This window comes from Mytilus californianus, unplaced genomic scaffold, assembly GCF_021869535.1.
Source record: "Mytilus californianus isolate M0D057914Y unplaced genomic scaffold, xbMytCali1.0.p SCAF_3, whole genome shotgun sequence".
Taxonomy (NCBI): domain Eukaryota; kingdom Metazoa; phylum Mollusca; class Bivalvia; order Mytilida; family Mytilidae; genus Mytilus; species Mytilus californianus.
In genome coordinates, this window is record NW_026262679.1 from 15,734,888 (window position 1) to 15,761,366 (window position 26,479).

The window sequence follows — 26,479 nt, forward strand, 5'->3', positions numbered from 1 at the left end:
AATGCCCTGTTGTTCTGGGTTGTCCTAGAATGTAATCATGATGGCCTGCAATGCCCTGTTAATCTGGTATGTCCTAGAATGTAATCATGATGGCCTGCAATGCCCTGTACTCTCGGTTGTCCTAGGGTGTAATCATGATGGCCTACAATGCCCTGTTGTTCTGGGTTGTCCTAGGGTGTAATCATGATGGCCTGCAATGCCCTGTTGTTCTGGGTTGTCCTAGGGTGTAATCATGATGGCCTGCAATGCCCTGTTGTTCTGGGTTGTCCTAGGGTGTAATCATGATGGCCTGCAATGCCCTGTTGTTGTTGGTTGTCTTAGGGTGTAATCATGATGGCCTACAATGCCCTGTTGTTCTTGGTTGTCCTAGGATGTAATCATGATGGCCTGCAATGCCCTGTTGTTCTGGGTTGTCCTAGGGTGTAATCATGATGGCCTGCAATGCCCTGTGGTTCTCGGTGGTCCTAGGATGTAATCATGAGTTATGGAGTTTTATTCATTAAAAAAAGGGGGGTTTTCCAGTTTTCGGACAATAACTCAAAAATGCTTTCAGCAGTTCTCATGAAACTTTGAGAATTGTTTCTATCTATAGATGTTAGCTCCCTTTCAATTTTTATAAATTTAAGATTATACACTTCGAGTTATGGGATTTTATTCATAAAAAAGGGGTGATTTTCTAGTTTTTGGACAATACCTTTAAAGTGCTTTGAGCAGTTTTCATTAAACTTTGGTTACTGGTTTATATCAATTAAGATAACCTCCCTTTAGTTTTTCACAAATTTCTGATATGACATTGAGAAGTTATTGAAATTTATTCGTAAAAAATGCGAAGGGCGTATCATGCGCTCATGGCGCAGCTGTTTATTTTTCTTACTAGCTGCTGCACATCTATATAAATTATGTTGTATGAAACAATTATTTCACCTAATGAAAAAATATTCAAGAGGTTCAACTGACAGAAGTTAAACAAACTAACAGCTGTATAAAGGGAACAACTTAATATACATTTTGTGATCCTAGTTGAAATTATTATTATAAAGCTATGATGCTCCAATATGCGAAATAGTTTTTTGTGTACTATTTAGGTTGACAACTTGCAGTTTTTTTAAATTTGAATTAGTTGGATTGTGGTTTATTCTATATGATTAAGGTTTTTATCACATACTTAAGTCTAAGTCATTTGAATTTTATGGAAGCAGGACATTACAACAACAAAAAAAGAAGAAAAATAAGAAGGAAGAAGGGGGCTAAATAACAACAACAGACACACATAACGGCCAAATCAAAAATGAATAAAAAAACAAAATATTGGACAAGATAGACTCAAATGTCAGTTTTCTACTATAATAAAATGCATTTTAATTTTAAGCCAGAAATCATTTTTTCAAGAATATTTAAGTTTACAAGAATTGTTTTAAGTATTTCTTTTACAAGTTTGAAATGTAAAAATTGTATACAATTTAGAGCAATTACCAGTAAGAAGTAGTGACACTAGAACAGACAGACCAAGGGATAACATAAAATCTTCACAAAGTGAAAGATCAAGGCCAAAATTAAGATTAGATATTCCAAAGTCTGGAAGCTCTGATAGTATTGATAATACAGGGATAGATGAAATACCAGGTAATATAGGATATTGTACCATGATTTTGATTTAACCAGTTTTATGAGACTTATGGGAAATTTTATCTTTTTTTGGACTATCATACCACAATGTCAGACAGCTTTTGAACTCAACTCCTCTGAGATCAGTTGACAAAAAGCTCTCCTACTTATCAGGATTATTTACCACCATATGTAATTGACCATATTATACAATCATTTTGATTTAACCATTAGTATAGGAGTTTTGGAACTTTTGACCTTTTTTTGGACTATCCTACCTCAATGACAACTTGTGAATACAACTCCTCAGAGACTGTTTGATAGAAAGTTATTATGCTTGATCTGATGATTTTAGCCCTTATCAACTGATTTTTATTGTTTGTTCTTATGTTATGCTGTTACACCACTGTCCTAGTTTAGGGGGAGGGTTTGGTAACTGCAAACATGTTTAACCCTCCAACATTGTGTATCATGTGCCTGTTCCAAGTCAGGAGCCTATGATTTGTTGGTTGTTGTTTGTTGCTATATATCATGTTTATTTTTAGGTTTTGTCGAGCCTGTGTCTTTTGTCGCAGAAAGCTCGACATAGGGATAGTGATCCGGCGGCGGAGGCGGCATTAGCTAACTTCTTAAATGCTTTATTTTTTAGAAGGTGGGAGATCCGGATACTTCATACTTTGTATATGGATGACTCATGTTACGAAGTTTCCGTCAGTCACATGTCCAATGTCCTTGACCTCATTTTCATGGTTCAGTGACTACGTAAAAAAAAAGTTAAGATTTTTTGTAATGTTAAATTCTCTCTTATTATAAGTAATAGGTTAACTATATTTGGTATGTGCATACCTTGCAAGGTCCTCATGCCCGTCAGTCAGTTTTCACTTGACCTCGACCTCACTTCATGGATCAGTGAACAAGGTTAAGTTTTGGTGGTCAAGTCCATATCTCAGATACTATAAGCAATAGGTCTAGTATATTCGGTGTATGGAAGGACTGTAAGGTGTACATGTCCAACTGGCAGGTGTCATCTGACCTTGACCTCATTTTCATGGTTCAGTGGTTATAGTTAAGTTTTTGTGTTTTGGTCTGTTTTTCTTATACTGTATGCAATAGGTCTACTATATTTGGTGTATGGAATGATTGTAAGGTGTACATGTCTAGCTGGCAGGTGTCATCTGACCTTGACCTCATTTTCTTGGTTCAGTGGTCAAAGTTAAGTTTTTGAGTTTTGGTCTTTTTTTCTTATACTATATGCAATAGTTCAACTATATTTGGTGTATGGAAATATTTTATGATCTATATGTCAGTCACACAGGTTTTATTTGACCTTGACCTCATTTTCAAGGTTCATTGCTCAGTGTTAATTTTTTGTGTTTTGGTCTGTTTTTCTTAAACTATAAGCAATAGGTCAACTATTTTTGTTGTATGGAAGAATTGTTAGCTGTACATGCCTGCCTAGCATGGTTCATCTGACCTTGACCTCATTTTCATGGTTCATTGGTCAATGTTTAGTTTACTTGGTTAATGTTAAGTTTATGTGACAGCTGTAATAAAGCTTTATATTTAGGACTATCAACATAATATCAATGATTAGTAAAGAAGGAGAGACATTTCAGCGTGTGCACTCTTCTTTCATCAGGCCTTTAGTTTTCTTGTTTGAATTGTTCTACATTTGTCATTTATTGGTCTTTTATAGCTTGGCATTTTGTATGGGTGTTGCTCATTGTTGAAGGCAGTGCAGTGACCTATAGTTGCTGACTTCTATGTCATATGGTCTCTGTTTGAGAGTAGTTTCATTGGCAATCATACCACAACTTCTTGTTTTTTCTATTGGTGGGAGTGTTTGCCATCATATGTAGTTGACCATATTATACTGTCATTTTGATTTGACCATTTTTATTGGAGTTCTGGGACTTCCACTATTTCTATTATCCCGCCACAATGACAACTTGTGAAGCATTTCCTCTGAGAACCTTTGACAGAAAGTTCTCATACTTTGTCAGATTGTTTGTGATAATGTTTAATTCACAACAGTGTACTATCATTATGATTCCACCATTTTTTCGACTGTTGTTATACAATGACACCATTTTTTACCTATTGAATAACAAGAACAAATACAAAAGCTCTAAATACACTTTATAATGTAATCTATGTTCCTGTTCTACAGGTCTATACTGTACACACAATTTTATTCCTAATTTATACTGTGGTCAGGGACATTAAGCTATGGCCTAGCAATCTTGTTCTATTTGTTTGAATGTCTAAGAGAAACAGATGTTCCCCCCTTTATGAACTATTTAAATGGAATAGATGCAAAGAAAAATAGCCATTTCACTGGATTTGCAAATCCTCTGTTGATTTTATTACTTCTGAAGATACAGTACAATCTTATGAAATAAATTTGTTTTTAAAGCTGTTGTTGATACTAGGAAAATAATTTGTTTTTAAGACAACGACAACAAGTTTTTTTTTAATGACCTTGACTACCCATGAGGGTCTTGCACGGTCGGCCCTGGCCTACGCCTTTTTGGGCATTTGAATAATTTATTTTTACCTTATGGTAATTGTACTGTTTTTTAGAGGCTTTTGATACTTTGAAAATAATTTTTATAACTTTAAGTTATGCATTATTGATTTTTATTTAATTCTCAAGAAATAAGTATAGCGTCGCCTGGTGAAGGCCTTTGGCAGTACAAAGATGGGTATGGTGGATGGAAAGCTTATAGTAAAGAACAAAGTGATAAACTAGAAAAAGGATATTGTCATAACCCAAAAGGAGTCTCACTTATTACTGTTGGGAAGTCACAGTGAGTACCGTACAATTAAATTGTTTTTATTCTAAACTTTCTTCTAAATGCAGATACAAATGATACTGCCTAGCAAATTTTCAAATCTACAGATGTGACTTGACAACTGTCATATATCTGCTGCTTTTCCTTTATTCCTTGTCTGTGATTATAAATCCTAGTGTGATGCCACATTTACCAAACAACACCTTAAATCCTATTGGTCTTAGTATGACACACATTTACCAAACACACCTTAAATCCTATTGGTCTTAGTGTGATGCCATATTTACCAAGCACACCTTTATCCTATTAGTCATAGTGTGATACCACATTTACCAAACACACCTTAAATTCTATAGGTCTTAGTGTGATGCCACATTTACCAAACACACCTTAACTCCAATAAGTCTTAGTGTGATACCACATTTACCAAACACACCTTAAATCCTATTGGTCTTAGTGTGATGCCATATTTACCAAACACACCTGAAATCCTATAAATCTTAGTGTGATACCACATTTACCAAACATGCCTAAAATTCTATCGGTCTTAGTGTGATACCACATTTACCAAACACACCTTAAATTCTATAGGTCTTAGTGTGATGCCACATTTACCAAACACACCTTAACTCCTATTAGTCTTAGTGTGATACCACATTTACCAAACACACCTTAAATCCTGTAAGTCTTAGTGTGATGCCACATTTACCAAACACACCTTAAATCCTATGAATCTTAATGTGATGCCACGTTTACCAAACACACCTTAAATTCTATAGATCTTAGTGTGATGCCACATTTACCAAACACACCTTACATTCTATAGGTTTTAGTGTGATGCCACATTTACCAAACACACCTTAAATCCTATTAGTCTTAGTGTGATACCACATTTACCAAACACACCTTAAATCCTATAGGTCTTAGTGTGATGCCACATTTACCAAACACACCTTAAATCCTATAGGTCTTAATGTGATGCCACATTTACCAAACGCACCTTAGATTCTTTAGGTCTTAGTGTGATGCCACATTTACCAAACACACCTTAAATTCTATAGGTTTTAGTGTGATGCCACATTTACCAAACACACCTTAAATCATATTAGTCTTAGTGTGATACCACATTTACCAAACACACCTTAAATCCTATAGGTCTTAGTGTGATGCCACATTTACCAAACACACTTTAAATCCTGTAAGTCTTAGTGTGATACCACATTTACCAAACACACCTTAAATCCTACTAGTCTTAGATTGATACCACATTTACTAAACACATCTTAAATTCTATAAATCTAACTGTGATGCCACATTTACCAAACACACTTTAAAACCTATAAGTCTGGAAAACAAACAATCCTCGGAAATGTTGTTAACTGTAATATATCTTTTAAAGGAATAATTTCTACCAACTTTATATTTTTGTCAACAAAAAAAAATCACTGAATGTAACTGCTAAATTAAAATACTAAATTATGACATTCTCGAACGTTATATTATTGGAAGGGATAGCTTTGGCAAAAATAAAAACTAACATTTTAGATTATTAATACCATTATAAGTATTTCTAGAAATCGAAATAGTTAAATCTGGTATTTTTGTCCCCTATTCCTCAAAGGCAATAATAAATGCACACAATAGCTTCTTTTTTGTATGTAATTTCTGATAAAAAAAAATAAACAAAAAAGTCACAATTTTTGCCTCCTAATCTTCTTTTTGTCAATATTCAAACCATTCAGAAGCGTGCGAAAAGTATAGATATGTCTAGTGTTTATGTTTGACATCAAGAGTATCCCTATGATGTCAAATTGTTTTGATGCATAAGACGATGTAACAGTTCACAGACTTTTTCATTTATGGAATTATAAGCCAAAATAATTACTAAAATGGAATTTTATACAAATATATCATGCTTACAAGGAGTATTTGCCAAAAATACCGGTTGATAGGTACAAATTTCCAGAGCCGTTAGGCGAGGGAAATTTGATTACCTCGAAACCGGTATTTTTGGCAAATACCCCTTGTAAGCATGATATAATTGTTTAATTCCACCGAATGTTCTTTGTATCCATCTTGACCTCAGAAAGTTTATTGTAATCAGGTATCATATGGAGTTTCTACTTGAATGTATAATTTTTGTATATACTGCAGCTGTGCTATTTGCGCAGTCAAATTGCATTGGTCGTAAGATGATTTCTGATCATTTTTTATGTACAGTCACTGACCGTATATATATATATCCCTGTTTATGATAAGCTAGTTCTTGGCTGACTACTACACTTTGTTCATCAGTTTGAGTGAAGCGTAATACAAGCGGATTCCAGTTTATGTTTATGACCGGTTGACAATGTGTTTCCGTTGAGTTTTATTTATGACGTCATTAAAAGTACAGGTTCGCGGAATTTTGACGTCATAAGCTCCAAATTCAATAACGATGTTTTTATCCTAAATATTTCACTTGGAACCGTATATTAAGAATGACCATAAATTTGTCCTATTAGATTAGAAATATTTCATTGGGTTATTTTCAGACATGGTATTCTCCATCTGCCATGGTATTTGCTAGCAAATACCCCGGCAGAGAAAAGAAAATCTCAATACATAGAAATTGGTGAAAAATACCATGTCTCTCATCCAATCAAAATACAGCATTATTACATAAGGTGGAATTTATTTTAATATGTGGCATTAGAATAGAGATTACTGTTTTATATTTTAAGCTTAGCCTTCTTAAAACTTGATTTTACTGTCACAAATATCCATTTACATAGCTCCGCTCTGTCCATTTGCATTTGCATTGTAAAATCTACGTCTTACGAAGGCCAAGCTTAAAGTACAATACAGTTATCACCTAATTACTCTCTTGGCACATATACTCTTTCCATTGAGAAGAAGTTCAAGTAGATTTATAGCAGTATAAATTTTGAATATTAAGGTACACTGAAATTAGTAATTGTTATATTGAATATATTAATCAGTATAATACATCTCTTCCAGGTACAGGATAATGTTTTCTAAATTCAAACAAGTCAATTTAAAGACAAAGGAAATGATAGATGTTAAAAGAAGTGTTTGTAAGTATTCTGTTAAAGAGATGATATAAAAAAATAAGGAGATGTGGTATGATTGCCAATGAGACAAGTATCCACCAAAGTTCGAATGAAGTGGATGAAAACAATTATAGGCAACTGTACGGCCTTCAATAATGAGAAAAATCCATACCATTTCTAAAATCACAAAATAACAGACAGTGCTTGTTTTCAAGAAAAATAAGGCTCAAAATTGGGAATTGTGCTTATTTCTTAGAAATATTTTGTCTACTTTCGAAAAAATGGTATTTTGTTTTAAAAATGATGAAAACGTTTTTTTTTTTACAAATGTGCATTTAGAAAAAATGAAATTACACAGCAGCAATATTATTTGTTTCAGAATTTTCATACCAAAATATGGTCAATTTATCCACTTTTGCATGGTTTGTGCATTGTAATTTTTACAATACTTTTAAACAAGTTTTCTTTCATTGTACATTTTAAATGAATTTAAAAAAGGAATAAAGAGCTGTAATAGAAAAGAAAGGATATGGGGTATCCACCCATGACACAAAATCACTACATGCTCAGCAAAAAACACACAAAAAGCGAAGGAGCAACACTTTTATTGCTATTCTTCATCTCAAAGTCACAGTGAGGCCTTCAACACAGAGCAAAAACTCTCATCTCACTGCAAGTTTAAGACTACCCCTAGCACATATTTTAAAGCAACTTCAAATATTTTTCTTCATAAAGTGTTTACCAGTTGTTGCCTAATATTTTGTAGGAATTTCAAGTTTAACTTTCAGAAAAGATAACAATGTATTCTGGTGTATTTAGAGGTCAGTGAAAAAAAGGCAGTGGCAAAATACCAAAAATAATCATCTATGTCTTTCCAAAGCAAGAAAACATTTTATTCTTTACTGTGGCTTGACTGTAAGTGTTGCTCATCACCTATTGCAACTTATTCAAAATTCTGACCAAATTACAATTTGTTTTATAAAACCAAACTGTTCAACTGGTCAAGTTGTGAAAGTGCAAGGTGATAAAAAAAAGCATACTTACAATCCTATAAGACTTTAATTCTACTTCAATGATATTTTTTAACAATTTTATACAAATTATATTGTAATTATCATGCTTAAGGTGATAGGTAGTAATTTTGAATTGCTATTATAAAAATGTCCAAACTAAGCTTTCATACAATTTTTCTTTTGAAAAGTCTTCTATATTCATAAGAATCAGGCATCATTTGAATTAAAACATCTTATATTCAGTAAAATATGTGTGAAATTACAATACCTTGTTAGGAAGTTTCCATGGGAGATAATCAATTTATCCTTTGAAAAGTCTTCTATATTCAAAAGAATAATGATTTTAGGTTATCTCCCATGGAAACTTATTGCAAGTTTGAGATGGCCCCTAGCACCGGTTTAAGAAGAATTCTTTGTAAAATAATTGGAAAAGACTTTGTCAGATGTAGCACCACCAAATCAAAAAAGAACATACTGGAAAGTATTGCATATTTAAAACCAAAATAAAAAGTTTCAATGCAAAGGTGGTAACTCAATTTCAAAATGAAAGAAAAAGATACATGGCAAAAGTCATTCTAAATGTTCATTACCTCTTAAAACAAAAGACATTATTTTCAGTGTGTTAAGTCTTATATGTTATGATGGTTTTGATGAATAGTTAGAAAATAACATTATTCACACATTTGGAAAGGCAGATTAAATTCACATTTTGAAAAAACTGTCAGAATTTTGTTCAACAAACTTGCTTTAATGAATGAGAGAACTTGGAGGCAATAAATCATTCTTTTATCATAGAACTTGGAACTTTTAGAAAAATATGAAATTGTGTGTTTTTTGCAAGAAGGTTAAATTTGAAAGAAAAAAAAAAGTAAAAGAAACTGCTTTACAATCTGTATGAAAATACTTAGATAGGAAATAACTCTTAACAATCTGAAAATATCAAATTTAAGAAAATATCTTAAAAGAAGGGGATAATACTCTTACAGTCTGTATTAAAATACTTGAAAAGATGTGGAAAAAAGTCTAACAATGTCCATGTAAATACCTACAAAGAAGGGAAATAACTCTTATAATCTGTATGATAATGCATGCAAAGAAGGGGAAATAACTCTTACAATCTGTATGATAATACATGCAAAGAAGGGGAAGTAACCCTTACAATCTACAGAAAATACATTCAAAGATGGGGAATAAACTCTTATGATCTATTAAACTCTTATGATCTATTTGAAAATGCCTGCAAAGACAGAAAATAACATTCACAATCTGAAGAAGATACAAAGATGGGAAAATAATTCTTACAATACATTATGATTGAATAATAATATATGATTTATGCAACATGAAAATTTTGAAAACATATTTCATTAATGCCAAAAATGATAAATAACAGTCATTTAGAATAGGAACATGTAAAATGAAATATTTGTATGTTAACATAAATTTGTTCTACTATATCTTAAATATTACCTTTATTTTTAAAGTAGTTTGTTATTATTACAGCTGCATCATGATGAAATAAGAAGATGTAGGAATATAACCAATGGAACAAAGATTGACTACATATAAATTGAAGGCTTTGTCAAATGTAATATTTGAGCAATAAACACTGAGATATTTTCATGTAGTGATAAGTGAAGATACAGAAATTAACCAATCTTTTACAATATTTTAATTTATATCAACACTATCCATTTTCATGATTCATAAGATTGAGAAAATGTACTGTTAGATTTGGTTGTAAAATTTATTATACTTATGCAGGAATCCCCATGGATGAAGATTTAACAATGGAGGAACTTTCACCATGACAATGGCGGGTGAAAGTTCCTCCATTGTTAAATCTTCATCCATGGAGATTCCTGCATAAGTATAATAAATTTTACATTCGACTATGGTGGCAAATAATTTAACGATGGCAGAAATCATTTGAGAATGGCGGTGCGCCATCATAAAACAGGTCATGGAGATCCCTGCTTATGGTTATATTATGTCTAAATGTGACCAAGTCTAAACAAAAAAGGACTATTTGGGACATTAATGTATAGGACTATTTGGGACATTAATGTATAGGACAAGGATGATTGTTTTAACTTTTTAATTATTTGTTATTGTTTTTTTTAAAAGGGGGCAACCGCACTGTCTAGGTATTAAAATGTTGTGATAGTCATAATCTGCATACATGCTAACGTCTCATGAGGGGTTTTAAGGGGACCTGATGCATCTGTTTTACATGTAAAAAGTGTTTTTAATCTAATATACTATGGTTTTCAATGAGTATATATATATGTGATAAAATGCTTTTTGAACTCACTAGAAAGCCTGTTTTGAGGTAAACAGTTAAATTAATGGAGGTTTTCAATAGTTGGTTTATAACTTCTCATAGGGAAAATTCCCCATAAATCAGGAAATTTGGCAGGTTTGCATGATCTGGCATCTAGTGTCTGTAGTCTACCATTGTCTTCTTCTAAGATATTCTCTGAAATTTGAGCCAATTAGCATCATTCTTGGGGTTATCTTTAAAAGTTATGACTCCGCCATTTCTTTAAATATAAATTATATAAAAAATGAATAAAACATTTTGAGTTTGAGTTGAATAATACAATAATTATCCTCTTTAACTTTGGAGGTCGACGAACAATCAGTCTTCAAACATGGCTACCAATAATATCAATAGCGAAGAATTTTTCTAATATCACTATTTCTTCAAAAGTCTGGGCTGAAACCACTGGACCTTTTGAACCATACTTGAAAAAAAATAATGTAAAGAAAATGAAGGGTTATTATACAAATATATCATGCTTAAAAGGGGTATTTGCCAAAAATACCGGTTGAGAGGTACAAATTTCTAGAGCCTTTAGGCGAGGGAAATTTGATTACCTCGAAACCGGTATTTTTGGCAAATACCCCTTGTAAGCATGATATAATTGTTTAATTTCACCGAATGTTCTTTGTATCCATCTTGACCTCAGAAAGTTTATTGTAATCAGGTATCATATGGAGTTTCTACTTGAACGTATAATTTTTTGTATATACTGCAGCTGTGCTATTTGCGCAGTCAAATTGCATTGGCCGTAAAATCATTTCTGATCATTTTTTATGTACAGTCACTGACTGTATATATATATATATATATATCCCTGTTTATGATAAGCTGGTTCTTGACTGACTACTACACTTTGTTCATCAGTTTGAGTGAAGTGTAATACAAGCGGATTCCAGTTTATGTTTATGACCGTTTGACAATGTGTTTCCGTTGAGTTTTATTAATGACGTCATTAAAAGTACAGGTTCGCGGAATTTTGACGTCATTCGCTCCAAATTCAATAACGATGTTTTTTATCCTAAATATTTCACTTGAAACCGTATATTAAGAATGACCATAAATTTGTCCTATTTGATTAGAAATAATTCATTGGATTATTTTTAGACATGGTATTCCCCATCTGTCATGGTATTTGCTAGCAAATACCCTGGCACATGAAATACCCTAATGACAAATACCCCGGCAGAGAAAAGAAAATCTCAATACATAGAAATTGGTGAAAAATACCATGTCTCTCATCCAATCAAAATACAGCATTATTACATAAGGTGGAATTATGTGTAATAATTTATGATACAAAATTCATACACAAACTCTAGCATTTGCTCACACCTTCTTAAACTTCAAGACAGCACTGATTTGAGCAGAAGTTTTTGTAAAATGTTGATAACACTACATTTTTGTTTTGAAACACAAATAGGGTATCTGGATGCATCATCCCCATATATTTCTATATTCACAGTTTGATGAAGACCCCAATGTCATTAAACATAGCTATAATACTGTTAATTCATTTATTTTTGTTTGTATCAATTTATTAAAAAAGCTATTGCTTTTCCAAGGATACCGGATTTTATGGTTTCATCATTTGCTTCTTGAAAGTAACTAAATATTTGTTTCATTTGTTTTCATTTGTTTTCATCAAGTATGTTCATTCATGATCCCCCCTTTTCACATAGGTATCCTATAGATACTTATAAATCTACAATATTTTGTCAAAAAAACTGTACAGTTTGGTATAAAGTAAAACCAATCAAGAAGGATATTCTGAAAAATCAGCTAACTTATTTCTTTTGAACTTGTAAAGGTTGAATCTGTTAAATGGGATTGGACAATATTCATTTTTCATTTCAATTGAGAGTGGCCATTGTTGATAATAGACATATATTAAGGTGAGCGATAGGGGACTCGTTAGACCTTTTAGTTGAGTTTCTGTTGAATAAATGTATAAGCTTAAGCATCACTGAATGTAACCATGTATCATATTGTGATTTCCTGTCCAGTTCATTGTATAGGTATATATACCTACCTAATGAACTTATTGGTTTGGATGGCTTAGATCGTTTTCGTACACAATGTTCTTATGACTTAATATGAAAGCAGTGGCAAAAAGGTGTAGATAACTCTGTGTTTTAATTATATTTATTACTTGTGATGTTACCTTGTTTTGTTGGAGAAACAAAAACTGAGGAGTAGAAATGTTACGAGTAGAATCACATTTTATAAGTTATATTCAATGCATAAGTTAAAATTCAAATAGATAACCATATAAAAGCACACATTTTAAGCATAATATTGAGGAAGAACGTTTTTCTTTGATTCAACATGATGATGAATTAAGGTATAGAAATAAATATAATGTCACCAAAGAGAAGAAAATACAGACAATTACTAGAATGACAATAATGGCAACTGTTTATGTTTGTTTTTAAATAAAAATTGTTACAAAGTAAATTTTGTTAGATTTACACAACTGAAAATATGGGAAGAAAAGTCTCCACTGTGTCTATTAAATCTGTCTTTAGAACTGTTTCAAACAAATATACCCTTTTACATGGATTTCTTGTCAAGTAAATGTAAATTACTTTTCAAGATTGATTTCACTACGATCATCAGGATCATATACCTCTTCACGTGTTTCAGCACTTATATACATTTTTGGGTTAAAGGTGTTTGGTTGTGAGTGTTCCTGATGAAATTAAATACAGAAAAGCGCTTCGGACGTATACAATTTATAAAGTGTTATTTCCAGTTTCATTCAGGATTCCTATTTCCTGGACATTTTTCTGAGTTTTTTTGGAGACGGTGAATTTGTTACGTTTTTTTATCTTGTAGAAGACTACTGACTGAAAAAAAACAAATCATTGAGGGAAATGACTGAAAAAAAACCCAAATCATTGAGGGAAATGACTGAAAAAATAAATCATTGAGGGAAATGACTGAAAGAATAAATCATTGAGGGAAATGACTGAAAGAGTAAATCATTGAGGGAAATGACTGAAAAAATAAATCATTGAGGGAAATGACTGAAAAAACAAATCATTGAGGTAAATGACTGAAAAAAAAAAACAAATCATTGAGGGAAATGACTTAAAGAATAAATCATTGAGGGAAATGACTGAAAAAATAAATCATTGAGGGAAATGACTGAAAGAATAAATTATTGAGGGAAATGACTGAAAAAACAAATCATTGAGGGAAATGACTGAAAAAACAAATCATTGAGGGAAATGACTGAAAAAATAAAGATTTTGCTGCATGTTTTTCTTCTCGTTTAAAGCTTCTGATTTAAATGATATTTCATTTGAGTACAAAAGCAAGTCGGCAAGCAGGGGTGCAGAGTTATAACTAAATAATTTTAATCCAACAAACTTGAGAATCACGTTTATCTCAATAATATTATTTAAGTATAACACCGATTTTAGTGTGAACAATACATTTTCATTGGCATTCCCCTAACTGTCATGACCGAGATTAAACATCGGAGGAAATTGTTACCTAAATTCAATTTGTAAGATATTCTTTAGTCATGTTCCTATTCTTTCCCTGTTCTTGAACATGTTTTTCCATTTATAATCATTTTTCTGTGCTATGTGTTTAGTACATTATGCTATTCCTAAAGTTCTGGCTAAAAAGACATGTCTCGGAATGTTTTGTTTAATCAAATTAAGCAGAAATTCAATATTGTTGTGCATGGCCATTCGCTAGAAGTTTGGAGGGAAAAAATATGTCCTGCATAATCAGTGGATAAAAATTTTAAGAATCAGAGTAATATATTTTAATGAATGTAACCATAAAATTGAAAGATAAATTTATAAAATGTCAACATAATACAGGAATAAAAGCTTACTTAATAGTATTTTAGGACGATTGCTACTGTCAATCGTTCGTTCTACTTACTACTCTCTGATTTAAGGTAGCACAATACAAAAGCAACTAAATTTTATCAAAATTACATTTTCGGCTGTTTTTGTTACTTCTTAATATTCAAAAACCACAGAAGAAAAAAATATTTACATATCTTGCAGTGTTAATGAGTTTTGATGATAATTAGTTTTATAAACAAATGCACGTGTCTGACTGATACAAGATAAGAACATGTGGGCAGTACTATGTGGTTAATCAATACAATCATTTGATAGCTTTACAACCACTGACCAGCAATTAAAATAACAGTTATGAAAAAGAGGTGGATTAGGGATTTATGGAAAAATGAAAGATAATGAATTCCAAATAAAAATACATTTCTGTATTGGAGATGTCAGGAGAAAAATCAAAACAACTATTCGGAGCTAAAGAGGGAATCAAAATATAAATGTACAGATATTAAACAAATATAATTGTACAACGATAAATGTTGCTGATGTTTAGACTAGAATTTCTTGAGGAGAATGTTTAAATATGAATTCTTTTAAAAAGAAAATACAAATTAAATACTTCATTATCAAACTGCAAAAATGAAAAAAAATCTACTTTGTGTAAAACACCATATTGTCATTGTATACAATTATAATTCTACAAATCCCCCATAAGGATCCTCTAGACTGACCAACTGATCATTTTGTGAACACATGCATAACTTACTTTTTGTAACAATGCAAAAAACAAAATATATCATTTTATGTACTAAAAGAATAAAATCCATATTGAAAAAAGTAAATGCAATGTGTAATTAAACTTCTGAGATCATTAATAGTAAAGGTTTATCATGGTGGGCGGAGTTTTGACCATATCAGTAGCAACTGACTTACAATAATGATATAAAATCTCCCGCCAGATCTGATTGTTGATGCATAGGGTGTGCATTTTCTTTATATATTTAGAATTGCTGAATTGGAATGCTTTCTTACTGGTCAAAACCTAATTGATTTATGATTAAAGGCCAATCCTGAAGTATTCTCATGATACATGTGTGAATTATATTGAAGTTAAAGGGGTACAAGTAGGAAAATCCTTATTTATTCAATTGTGACACATTCATTTTTAGTCATGAAAATGTAGTGTTAAATGAAATTAGCTCCTAGATGGGTGCCTCTATATGCTTGATTTTCACACATGTTGTTACTTGACCAGTTATCTTCAAAAGGGTGTCTCAGATTTCCAAAAACATCAATAGAACAAATGTTATACCCATATCTCTTATGAATTGAGGTTGCAAACTTCATTGAAGGTTTATGAGAGAATGAAATACAATAGGAAAAATCTGAGACACCCTTTTAGAGGTCAAACTGTGTTGCACAAGAATCTATAAAATATTTTGGGATGGTATGAATAACAAAGAAGCTAATTTCATTCAAGTGTGGACATCACAATATAGCAACTAATTACATAATAATTAATTATGTAATAATCATGTCATAATGAAATAATCACAATTTGAAAGATTAATCTTTCTTCTTTCTTTTGGTACCTCATTTATAAAATTTAAAGCTGGATAAAAGAAATTACAACAGTTTAAAGTCTTCTGATTGGGGGTGAAAAATCTTTGTATTGTGCTACCTTAAGAACTTCGAAAAGCAGTACTGCTATTCCTCTTCTTATCTGTACCAATATTAACGTGCTAGGACTTCTCGTAGTTTTTCCCAAAACACTGTGTTGCCATATTCATCATTCGGATACTCAATGTAAGACTGATCCTGTACAAGTTCTAGAATGTGAAGTGGTAGCTGCCCAGGTCTAATTTGTTCCAAGAAAATCATGAATAAAGTATTCTCTTTTTCTCTGGAATAAATACTTTCCATTCTTGCCATGTTGTATTCGAACATGCACCAGTACGATTCTAGAAAATGACATGACATAACTATGATAACTTTACGACTAACATGAATAGATGACGTAATATTAGCCGCAATATCGTTTCCTGGGATAAAGTCTCTTTTATGGATGCACACGTGTAGTCCTCCTTCATCTTCAAGTTTATGTAGAAGATTATTGTGGACAAAATTTGAGTCATTTTCTGCGTAGGAAATGAATGCATCGTATTCATATTCACGACTATCGGTATGAATTGGTGTTTTTATTGTTCCTTGATATTTACTTTTGATTATATAGTATAGATAGCGTATTTTCCACCTGTGTCTATATATCAAACCGCTAAGAATTATAGAACCAAAGAAGGCGATGGTTATAACAGATCCTATAATTACAACTGTGTATGATGAACACTCCTTTTTAAGCTTATCATATATAAGTTGAGCTTCAACCAGATTAATTATGGTTTTGTTTTTAAGATAGCAGCTTGTTAAATGTAAATTGTCAAGAAATGGATGATATATTGAAACCCATTGAACGAAATCGACATTGTCACAAGTGCATCGAAAACTATTCTCGCTTATATCAACTTTAAGACTCTTATTTTGTTTGAATTTTTCTTGCAGCTGATCCCGAAAACATTTAGGCAGAGATGACAGTCTATTTTTTGAAATATCAAGGTACATCAAGTTGTCCATATGACTTAAATCAAATGTGATATTATCTAACATGTTATTACTAATAGTCAACTTGCGTAGCAATCTCTGTTGTTTGAAAAACATCGATGGAAGCAGTTGGATTCTATTAAACGACAAGTCAATTTCTTCAAGTTTGTTAACATCTCGTAGAATTTCGCCATTGATATCTTTTGGCAAAACAAAGCCAAGTAAATTATTTTGAATGTAAAGGTATTTTAGATTTCGAAGTCCCAAGAAAAAAATCTTTGATATGTTGGAACAGAAATTGTTCGACATATTTGCATACTCAAGGTTGATTAACGACTTCAGAGGTCCAGTCCAAGAGTGAAGTATGTTTGAGCTAGCGTCAATATGTTTCAACTTATTGCTTGAAACAAAAACAAGAGGAATTTCATATCGTAAATTACAACCTCTATAAATAAACTTAGTCGCATTCGGCGGAACCGCTATAGGTAATACATCTGAAAAAATGTTATGTTCTTCCGACGGCGGATGAATGTAAAATTCTGATAAACTTTGATGCCTCTCTCTTGATTTGAAACATCTTTCTTCAACAAAATCACATATTTCTTGTTTTTCGGTGGGATTATGTGCTGAAAACAAATTTGATAAATTTGCAAAATGTATCGGAATCTTTAAGATTTCTTCATTATAGCCCGCGAAAGAAAATTCATTGTCTCCCGCAAAAATATTTCGCATCGTGTTTGGGAAATACAATAGCGCTCCAGGTTCAGCAAACTGTATTCTATTACCTTCAATATATAAAGTTTCTAGGGTTGTATTTTTGAGATTATGAAAATGTTTAATTGTTATTGCTGTATTCAGTTCGAAAGCTTGATGTACTTTGTTGATATTCAAAGTTTTGATTGATGTAAACGGAAGATCAAACGTAATATTTTCGAAACCTGCAAACTTTAAACATCGATTCAACGACACATCCAGATCGTATAAATTGGTTAATTTACGAAACGTTCCTTTATGAATATAATTAATAGAACATGCCGACACATTTATTGTTTCAATTTTTGGTAACAGTCGAAACACTTGTGATGTTAAAGTTTTCACATTACATGCACCAGACAAACCAGATACATCCAAGTTTCTCAGATTCGGCATTCTCCAAAAATTTCTAGTCATGTTGTTCAGTTGTCGGAAGTCTACTTTTGCCGTAACAAGTGAAATTCCCGATAAGTTCAAATCCAATGAGTCATAAGGGTTCCTTTTAAAGTTTAGTTCAAGCAAACTCTTTAAGACAGTCAAAGAATAATCATCTACAGCTATTATGTTGTTGTTGTTTAGAAAAAGTCTTTTAAGACTCACTAGTCCAGAAAAAGATTTTCGACGTAATTTAGAAATAAGGTTGTGTGATAAATCTAACGATTCAAGTAGACCGTTGTTATGGAAAACGTCGTCAGGTAATTCCCGGATCACATTTCCACTGAAGTTTATTTCACGTAACTTCATTGGTAATGGATGAGATTCCTACTAGAACAATCAACTTTTTGTGTCCATTGTGTACAATTGCATGGCGGATCTAATTCACATTTCTTGCAAGAAACGATCACAACCATAAAAACAAGAACAAGCCATAGTAGTGTTAAGTTATTCATCACGCCCGAAGTTGCTGTAAAATAAGAGTAAAATTAACGCAGCTAATGATGATGACGAGGAGGAGGACAACGACGAGGACGATGATGATGATGATGATGACGATGACGACGACGGCGATTATGACGATGATGATGATGATGACGAGGACGACGACGACGATGATGATGATGATGATGAAGATGACGACGATGATGATGATGATGGTGACGACGATGATGACTACGACGACAACAAGGACGATGATGATGATGATGATGATAATGATGATGACGACGACGACGATGATGATGATGATGATGACGACGACTTTTAAGAGCATGAAGTTTGAATAAAAGTACTGAAAATTATAAATTGTTATATAAAATCTCATAAAGAGATGACAGATTAAAATAAGCGACTTAAGTACAAATGTGCGTCAATCATTTCAATATATTAGTATCTTACGATAAAGTCGTTTATAGAGTCTGTTAATTTATATATGAAATTAGATTTTCTTAGGTATGTATTAAAAATGTGTTTTGTTGAATAACAATAAAAATTACACTGAAAAATTTGTAATATGCAGGAAGTTTCATGTGACTGCACGTGCTTAATAACACACTTGAATGGAAGGTCTGTTAACATACGAGTTATTTAATATGTATCAATTGATGAAAAGTATTACTACAGTGTACTATTCATTTTCTATATGGCAGTACTGGTTTAAGTTTATTTTTCCTTGTTTTTGAAAGCGGTAGTTGTGATACGTTTTTAATTGACATTTGAAGTATCAACTATCACAGAAAAGGTACACGTGTGTTTGATATATAACTTAGTATAACCTAAATAACCTACATTACATTTGTCTCTAAATTTTATGACAAAAAAGCGATGATTGTACTTACAATTAAATAACATTACCGATTCTGATAATACATTGCTGTTTTTTTAAGAAAAGTACAACAATAAATAATAGTGTTGATGAAATAAAGATGAATTCCCTATAATCGAAACCTCTGTTAGTTCATTTATATATGATTCCACTATTACAATATTCCTTTAGAACTGTTCGCAAACCTCACACGTTTAATTGAAGTTCTGATGATTTTTTGAATTTATCACACTGTAGTGGAATTGGTTTTTGCAGTCTATTTATTTTGATAAATTTGCCGGTAAACTTAATATTGGCCAATTTTTATAGATAACTTCATTTTTATAGACCGTGGTCATGTTCGAATGAGAAACGTTGTCACTTACCATTTAGTTTAACTTTGTCTTACATATTTTTGGATGCTAATTGAATTATTAAGTTGACAGTTCCGATTTTTCACTTTGAAGTTCTAAAATGTTTTTATGTCATCCATATTGGCACATATTCCAAATGATGTCCGAAACCACGATTTTCATTGTTTTCATCCCGCTTTGTAATGAAGCGAAACAAAAGCCAGTTTCTAATTCCAATCAAACGTAGGGAGCACGTGCTGGACGTCACAACTAAAATTACAACCTCAATTGTAACTTGAACAATGCTTGAGATCTGAATTGACATTTCTGTTTATGCTGCTTGCTTGGGATAACGTAAACTCATACTAAAAGTAATTGTTTGTGTAATTGTACACTTCTTAATCCTGTAGCGGTTGGGTTTCTATCGCTTTTTTGTCTCATCATATCATAATGGTTAACATTTTGAACGTGTTTTATTCATCCGCTTTGAAGTACTAAATTTCTGCGTTTTCCGTTTCAATTGAATCGAATCATTTCTGCATGTCATGCTCTATATAAAATGAGGAGATGTGGTATGATTGCTATACAGAGTCAAAATAATGTGGATGTAGACAACTATAGGTCACCGTATGGCCTTCCCTACAATGAGCAAAACCCATACCGTATAGTCAGGTATAAAATGCCTTAACATGACAAAATGTGCAACTATTCAACCGAAAAAAACCAATGGCCTGAGATATGACAAAAAAGTTATTGAAACACAGATAAAACAGGCAGTAACCAACGACAACTACAGTATTACCGGCTCCTGGCTTTGGACAGGCACATAACAAATGAAGCAGGATTAAACGTGTTATGTGAGCTCATCATTCTTCCATTATCTAGATAATGATGTGAAAACGGTAAAAATCAGTTAGAAATGGCTTCACTTACCAGATCGACGAGAAGCACAAAAACAACATATGTTGATCTTAACATGGATACGAACATGGATACAAACATGGATACGAACTAAATATTTCAACCTATATACAGATATTGAAAAATAACATTACCGATTCTGATAATACATTGCTGTTTTTTTAAGAAAAGTACAACAATAAATAATAGTGTTGATGAAATAAAGATGAATTCCCTATAATCGAAACCTCTGTTAGTTCATTTATATATGATTCCACTATTACAATATTCCTTTAGAACTGTTCGCAAACCTCACACGTTTAATTGAAGTTCTGATGATTTTTTGAATTTATCACACTGTAGTGGAATTGGTTTTTGCAGTCTATTTATTTTGATAAATTTGCCGGTAAACTTAATATTGGCCAATTTTTATAGATAACTTCATTTTTATAGACCGTGGTCATGTTCGAATGAGAAACGTTGTCACTTACCATTTAGTTTAACTTTGTCTTACATATTTTTGGATGCTAATTGAATTATTAAGTTGACAGTTCCGATTTTTCACTTTGAAGTTCTAAAATGTTTTTATGTCATCCATATTGGCACATATTCCAAATGATGTCCGAAACCACGATTTTCATTGGTTACATTCGGGTTAAAGAAATACAATATGACTAATTAATTTCATTGGTCAACGGTGGTATAAAAGCGGCTGATTCGAAGTGAAATTTGTCTTTTGGCCAATGACTTGATTAAGGTCTACTTCTCTCTCCTCAATTTATTAAAGAGCTGAGTTTTTGTCAACCTTTAGAACTGTTGATTAAATATTGTCCGTCATACAAGTATTCTAAATTGAGCCTAGAAAATGATTTAAATTAAAAATGTAGGGTTTTATTTTAGAAATTTCAGCCGTCGCTTTTGTATTCACCGCAGTGTGTTCTCCTTATTTTACTTGTGTTTAGATAACTTTTACGATGTAAATCTACAAATAGATAAGTCACATACGACCACGTGTTCGCGGTGCACTCGGATTTTCCGTTGATACGGTGATCGAAATTTCCACACTAATATTTAGACAGCTACATTCCCTATTTGTTTAAATTCAATATAAAGAAATAAAGAAGTTTATTTTTACATAATTTGTTCTGTTCGGTGCTCTATCTGTTTGCAAAATATTGATACATTGAAGTTGGGTTACGTTTATTGAAAAGCTCTTTATAATTTTTCTTTTGAAGTTTTGTATACACGAGGGGAACGGTGACGCTTAGACAACGACCCTCCGTTTACAACACAAACACGAAAATTAACCATGCATCGTCATTAAATACTTTAGGTGAAAATACAAAAACAATGTTCACCTCAGTAAACATCCTGAAAAAAAATTGCAATGATAGTTTTCCGAATTGATTTTGAGTTGTAAAAAGCCGTTATAGTGTATGTTGTTACATTTGTTTAATTTGTTTATAAGTCGTTTATCTTTCTGTTTACTTGAGTATTGTTTTTCATTATTGTAAAATGGATATTCGGCTATGAAAATACAAAACACAAACCTCTTATAATTTGTTTTATTCCCACATTAAAATAATTTGAACTGTATTATTATTGTTCAATATTACTTAATTTATGACAATGACAAATCAATCAAACAAAATTCAAGACAATCAGACGGACGGACTAAACTACGATAACAAAACATCAGTTTATGACTTTTTTTTCCCGCTTTGTAATGAAGCGAAACAAAAGCCAGTTTCTAATTCCAATCAAACGTAGGGAGCACGTGCTGGACGTCACAACTAAAATTACAACCTCAATTGTAACTTGAACAATGCTTGAGATCTGAATTGACATTTCTGTTTATGCTGCTTGCTTGGGATAACGTAAACTCATACTAAAAGTAATTGTTTGTGTAATTGTACACTTCTTAATCCTGTAGCGGTTGGGTTTCTATCGCTTTTTTGTCTCATCATATCATAATGGTTAACATTTTGAACGTGTTTTATTCATCCGCTTTGAAGTACTAAATTTCTGCGTTTTCCGTTTCAATTGAATCGAATCATTTCTGCATGTCATGCTCTATATAAAATGAGGAGATGTGGTATGATTGCTATACAGAGTCAAAATAATGTGGATGTAGACAACTATAGGTCACCGTATGGCCTTCCCTACAATGAGCAAAACCCATACCGTATAGTCAGGTATAAAATGCCTTAACATGACAAAATGTGCAACTATTCAACCGAAAAAAACCAATGGCCTGAGATATGACAAAAAAGTTATTGAAACACAGATAAAACAGGCAGTAACCAACGACAACTACAGTATTACCGGCTCCTGGCTTTGGACAGGCACATAACAAATGAAGCAGGATTAAACGTGTTATGTGAGCTCATCATTCTTCCATTATCTAGATAATGATGTGAAAACGGTAAAAATCAGTTAGAAATGGCTTCACTTACCAGATCGACGAGAAGCACAAAAACAACATATGTTGATCTTAACATGGATACGAACATGGATACAAACATGGATACGAACTAAATATTTCAACCTATATACAGATATTGAAAAATATAATACCTATTCATGTTAAAATGTGCAGAATTCTGTAAAACTCACACAGTGCTAATTTCATGGTAACACATTTATTCCTAATGTCTAATATAGTACTATTACCATAGTAACATGGTTTCCCCCCTTTTGCTTTATATTTCTTTTTTTATTTATTTCAGTTATTGAAAAGCGATTATTAGTTTGCATAGCATAATGGAAAAACATACCTCACGTTGTCGTTCTTTGTTTAACTTTCAACGATTTGAATTTCCCCTTGGTATTTTCCGTCTCTTTTTTATAATTTCGAACTTCTACTTCACGATCTGCTCCAATACCTATTATTAAAATAAATAATTTTGGAAATCTAAAAGGGAAACTACCTTTGAGCTGTTCAAAAGTTTAAAGTAATTTAAGTACTGATTTAATATCTTCCGTCAACAGGTCAAAGAATTTCATACATCATTATATGCATTCGTACAGGAAGGTTTCGAATGGTTGTTGATAACCTGTACTTATTATTTTCATGAAGTTAATGATGTTCCCTTTTCTGTGTACTCTAGATATTGCATAACCTGTTAGATTTTATAAGATTTATTTACTATTGAATTAGATGTTGATTATTTTTTTCATTATTATTATTTTTGGATTTGTGATTTATAATTAAGCAGGTAAAAAATGTAGAAAGGTAGGTATACTTTTCATGTTAAAAATTCATATGCATCTGTTAAAAGGAATGTATTCATTATTAATACATTAATAAAACATTTATTTGTACGAAATACCAAAAACTGAGCAGGAGGCAAACAATCAAATTTGTTGATTCATCTTTGTCTGCTTATTGTCCACAGGCAAATATTTCATGTATTTATATAAAACTGTAGAAACAAACTGCCGGATTTTCAGGTAAAACTCGTGCTTCAAAAGGAAACAGCATTAGTTTAGATTCTGGATATTGTTCTTGCATTAACATATAAACTCTTATAGGGCTTGAACATTTTTAAAAAGCGTTCTTAAACAATTTTATTTTGCAAGCAAGCAAACAAGCACTCATATTCACGAGTATCGGTATCGGTATGGATTGGTGTTTTTATTGTTCCTTGATATTTACTTTTGATTATATAGTATCAATAGCGTATTTTCCACCAGTGTCTATATATCAAAACGCTAAGAATTATAGAACCAAAGAAGGCGATGGTTATAACAGTTCCTATAATAACAACTGTGTATGGTGAACACTCCTTTTTAAGCTTATCATATATAAGTTGAGCTTCAACCAGATTAATTATGGTTTTGTTTTAAGACAGCAGCTTGTTAAATGTAAATTGTCAAGATATTGATGATATATTGAAACCCATTGAACGAAATCGACATTGTCACAAGTGTATCGAAAATTATTCTCGCTTATATCAACTTTATTATTCTTATTCTGTTTGAATTTCTATTACAGCTGATCCCGAAAACTTTTAGGCAAGGATAACAGTCTGTTTTTTTTGAAATATCAAGGTACATCAAGTGATCCATATGACTTAAATGAAATGTGATATTATCTAAATAAAGGCAACAGTAGTATCTAACATGTTATTACTAAGAGTCAACTTGCGTAGCAACTCTGCTGTTTGTTAAACATCGATGGAAGCAGTTGGATTCTATTAAACGACAAGTCAATTTCTTCAAGTTTTTTAACATCTCGTAGAATTTCGCCATTGATATCTTTTGGCAAAACAAAACCAAGTAAGTTATTTTGAATGTAAAGGTATCTTAGTTTTCGAAGTCCCAGGAAAAAAATCTTTGATATGTTGGAACAGAAATTGTTCGACATATTTGCATACTCAAGGTTGATAAACGACTTCAGAGGTCCAGTCCAAGAGTGGAGTATGTTTGAGCTAGCGTCAATATGTTTCAACTTATTGCTTGAAACAAAAACAAGAGGAATTTCATATCGTAAATTACAACCTCTGTAAATAAACTTAGTCATATTCGGCGGAACCGCTATAGGTAATACAGCTGACAAAGTGTTAAGTTCTTCTGACGGCGGATGAATGTAAAATTCTGATAATCTTTGATGCATTTCTCTTGATCTTTCTTAAACAAAATCACATTTTTCTTGTTTTTCGGTGGGATTATGTGCTGAAAACAAATTTGATAAATTTGCAAAATGTATCGGAATCTTTAAGGTTTCGTCACTGTAGCCCCTGAAAGAAAATTCATTGTCTCCTGCAAAAATATTTCGCATCTTGTTTTGGAAATACAATAGCGCTCCAGGTTCAGCAAGCTGTATTTTATTATCTTCAATATATAAAGTTTCTAGGGTTGTATTAGTTAGATTATGAAAATGTTGAATTGTTATTGCTGTATTCAGTTCGAAAGCTTGATGTACTTTGTTGATATTCAAAGTTTTGATTGACGTAAACGGAATATCAAACGCAATATTCCCGAAACCTTCAAACTTTAAACATCGATTCAACGACACATCCAGACCGTATAAATTGCCTAATTTACGAAATGTTCCTTTATAAATATAATTAATAGAACATGCCGACACATTTATTGTTTCAATTTTTGGTAACAGTCGAAACACTTGTGATGTTAAAGTTTTCACATTACATGCACCAGACAAACCAGATACATCCAAGTTTCTCAGATTCGGCATTCTCCAAAAATTGCTAGTCATAATGTTCAGTTGTCGGAAGTCTACTTTTGCCGTAACAAGTGAAACTCTCTATAAGTTCAAATCCAATGAGTCATAAGGGTTTCTTTTAAAGTTAAGTTCAACTCTTCAAGACAGTCAAAGAATAATCATCTACAGCTATTATGTTGTTGTTGTTTAGAAGAAGTCTTTTAAGACTCACTAGTCCAGAAAAGGATCTCTGACGTAATTTAGAAATAAGGTTGTGTGATAAATCTAACGATATAAGTAGACCGTTGTTATGGAAAACGTCTTCAGGTAATTCCCGGATCACAATTCCACTGAAGT

The 26,479-nt window shown here is 32.0% G+C and overlaps 1 protein-coding gene and 1 pseudogene across 6 annotated transcripts in view; one reads left to right on the forward strand and one right to left on the reverse strand.

Annotated features, from left to right (window-relative positions):
• LOC127733989 (uncharacterized) overlaps window positions 1-13,246 on the forward strand; it is a 67,775-nt gene extending 54,529 nt beyond the window's left edge. For 5 of the 6 annotated variants that reach the window (XM_052243482.1, XM_052243481.1, XM_052243480.1 and 2 more), the window contains 4 exons: window positions 1,465-1,623; window positions 4,262-4,415; window positions 7,401-7,477; window positions 9,970-13,246. In XM_052243482.1, coding sequence (XP_052099442.1) covers window positions 1,465-1,623; window positions 4,262-4,415; window positions 7,401-7,477; window positions 9,970-9,980 — 401 coding nt within the window. In that variant the 3' untranslated portion in view covers window positions 9,981-13,246. Of the gene's footprint in view, window positions 1-1,464; window positions 1,624-4,261; window positions 4,416-7,400; window positions 7,478-8,219; window positions 8,275-9,969 lie in introns of all 6 variants that reach the window. The other variant, XR_007997335.1, reaches the window with a different exon arrangement.
• Window positions 12,916-26,155, reverse strand: LOC127733388 (toll-like receptor 4; annotated as a pseudogene).
• Between the last annotated feature and the right edge of the window lie 324 nt (window positions 26,156-26,479).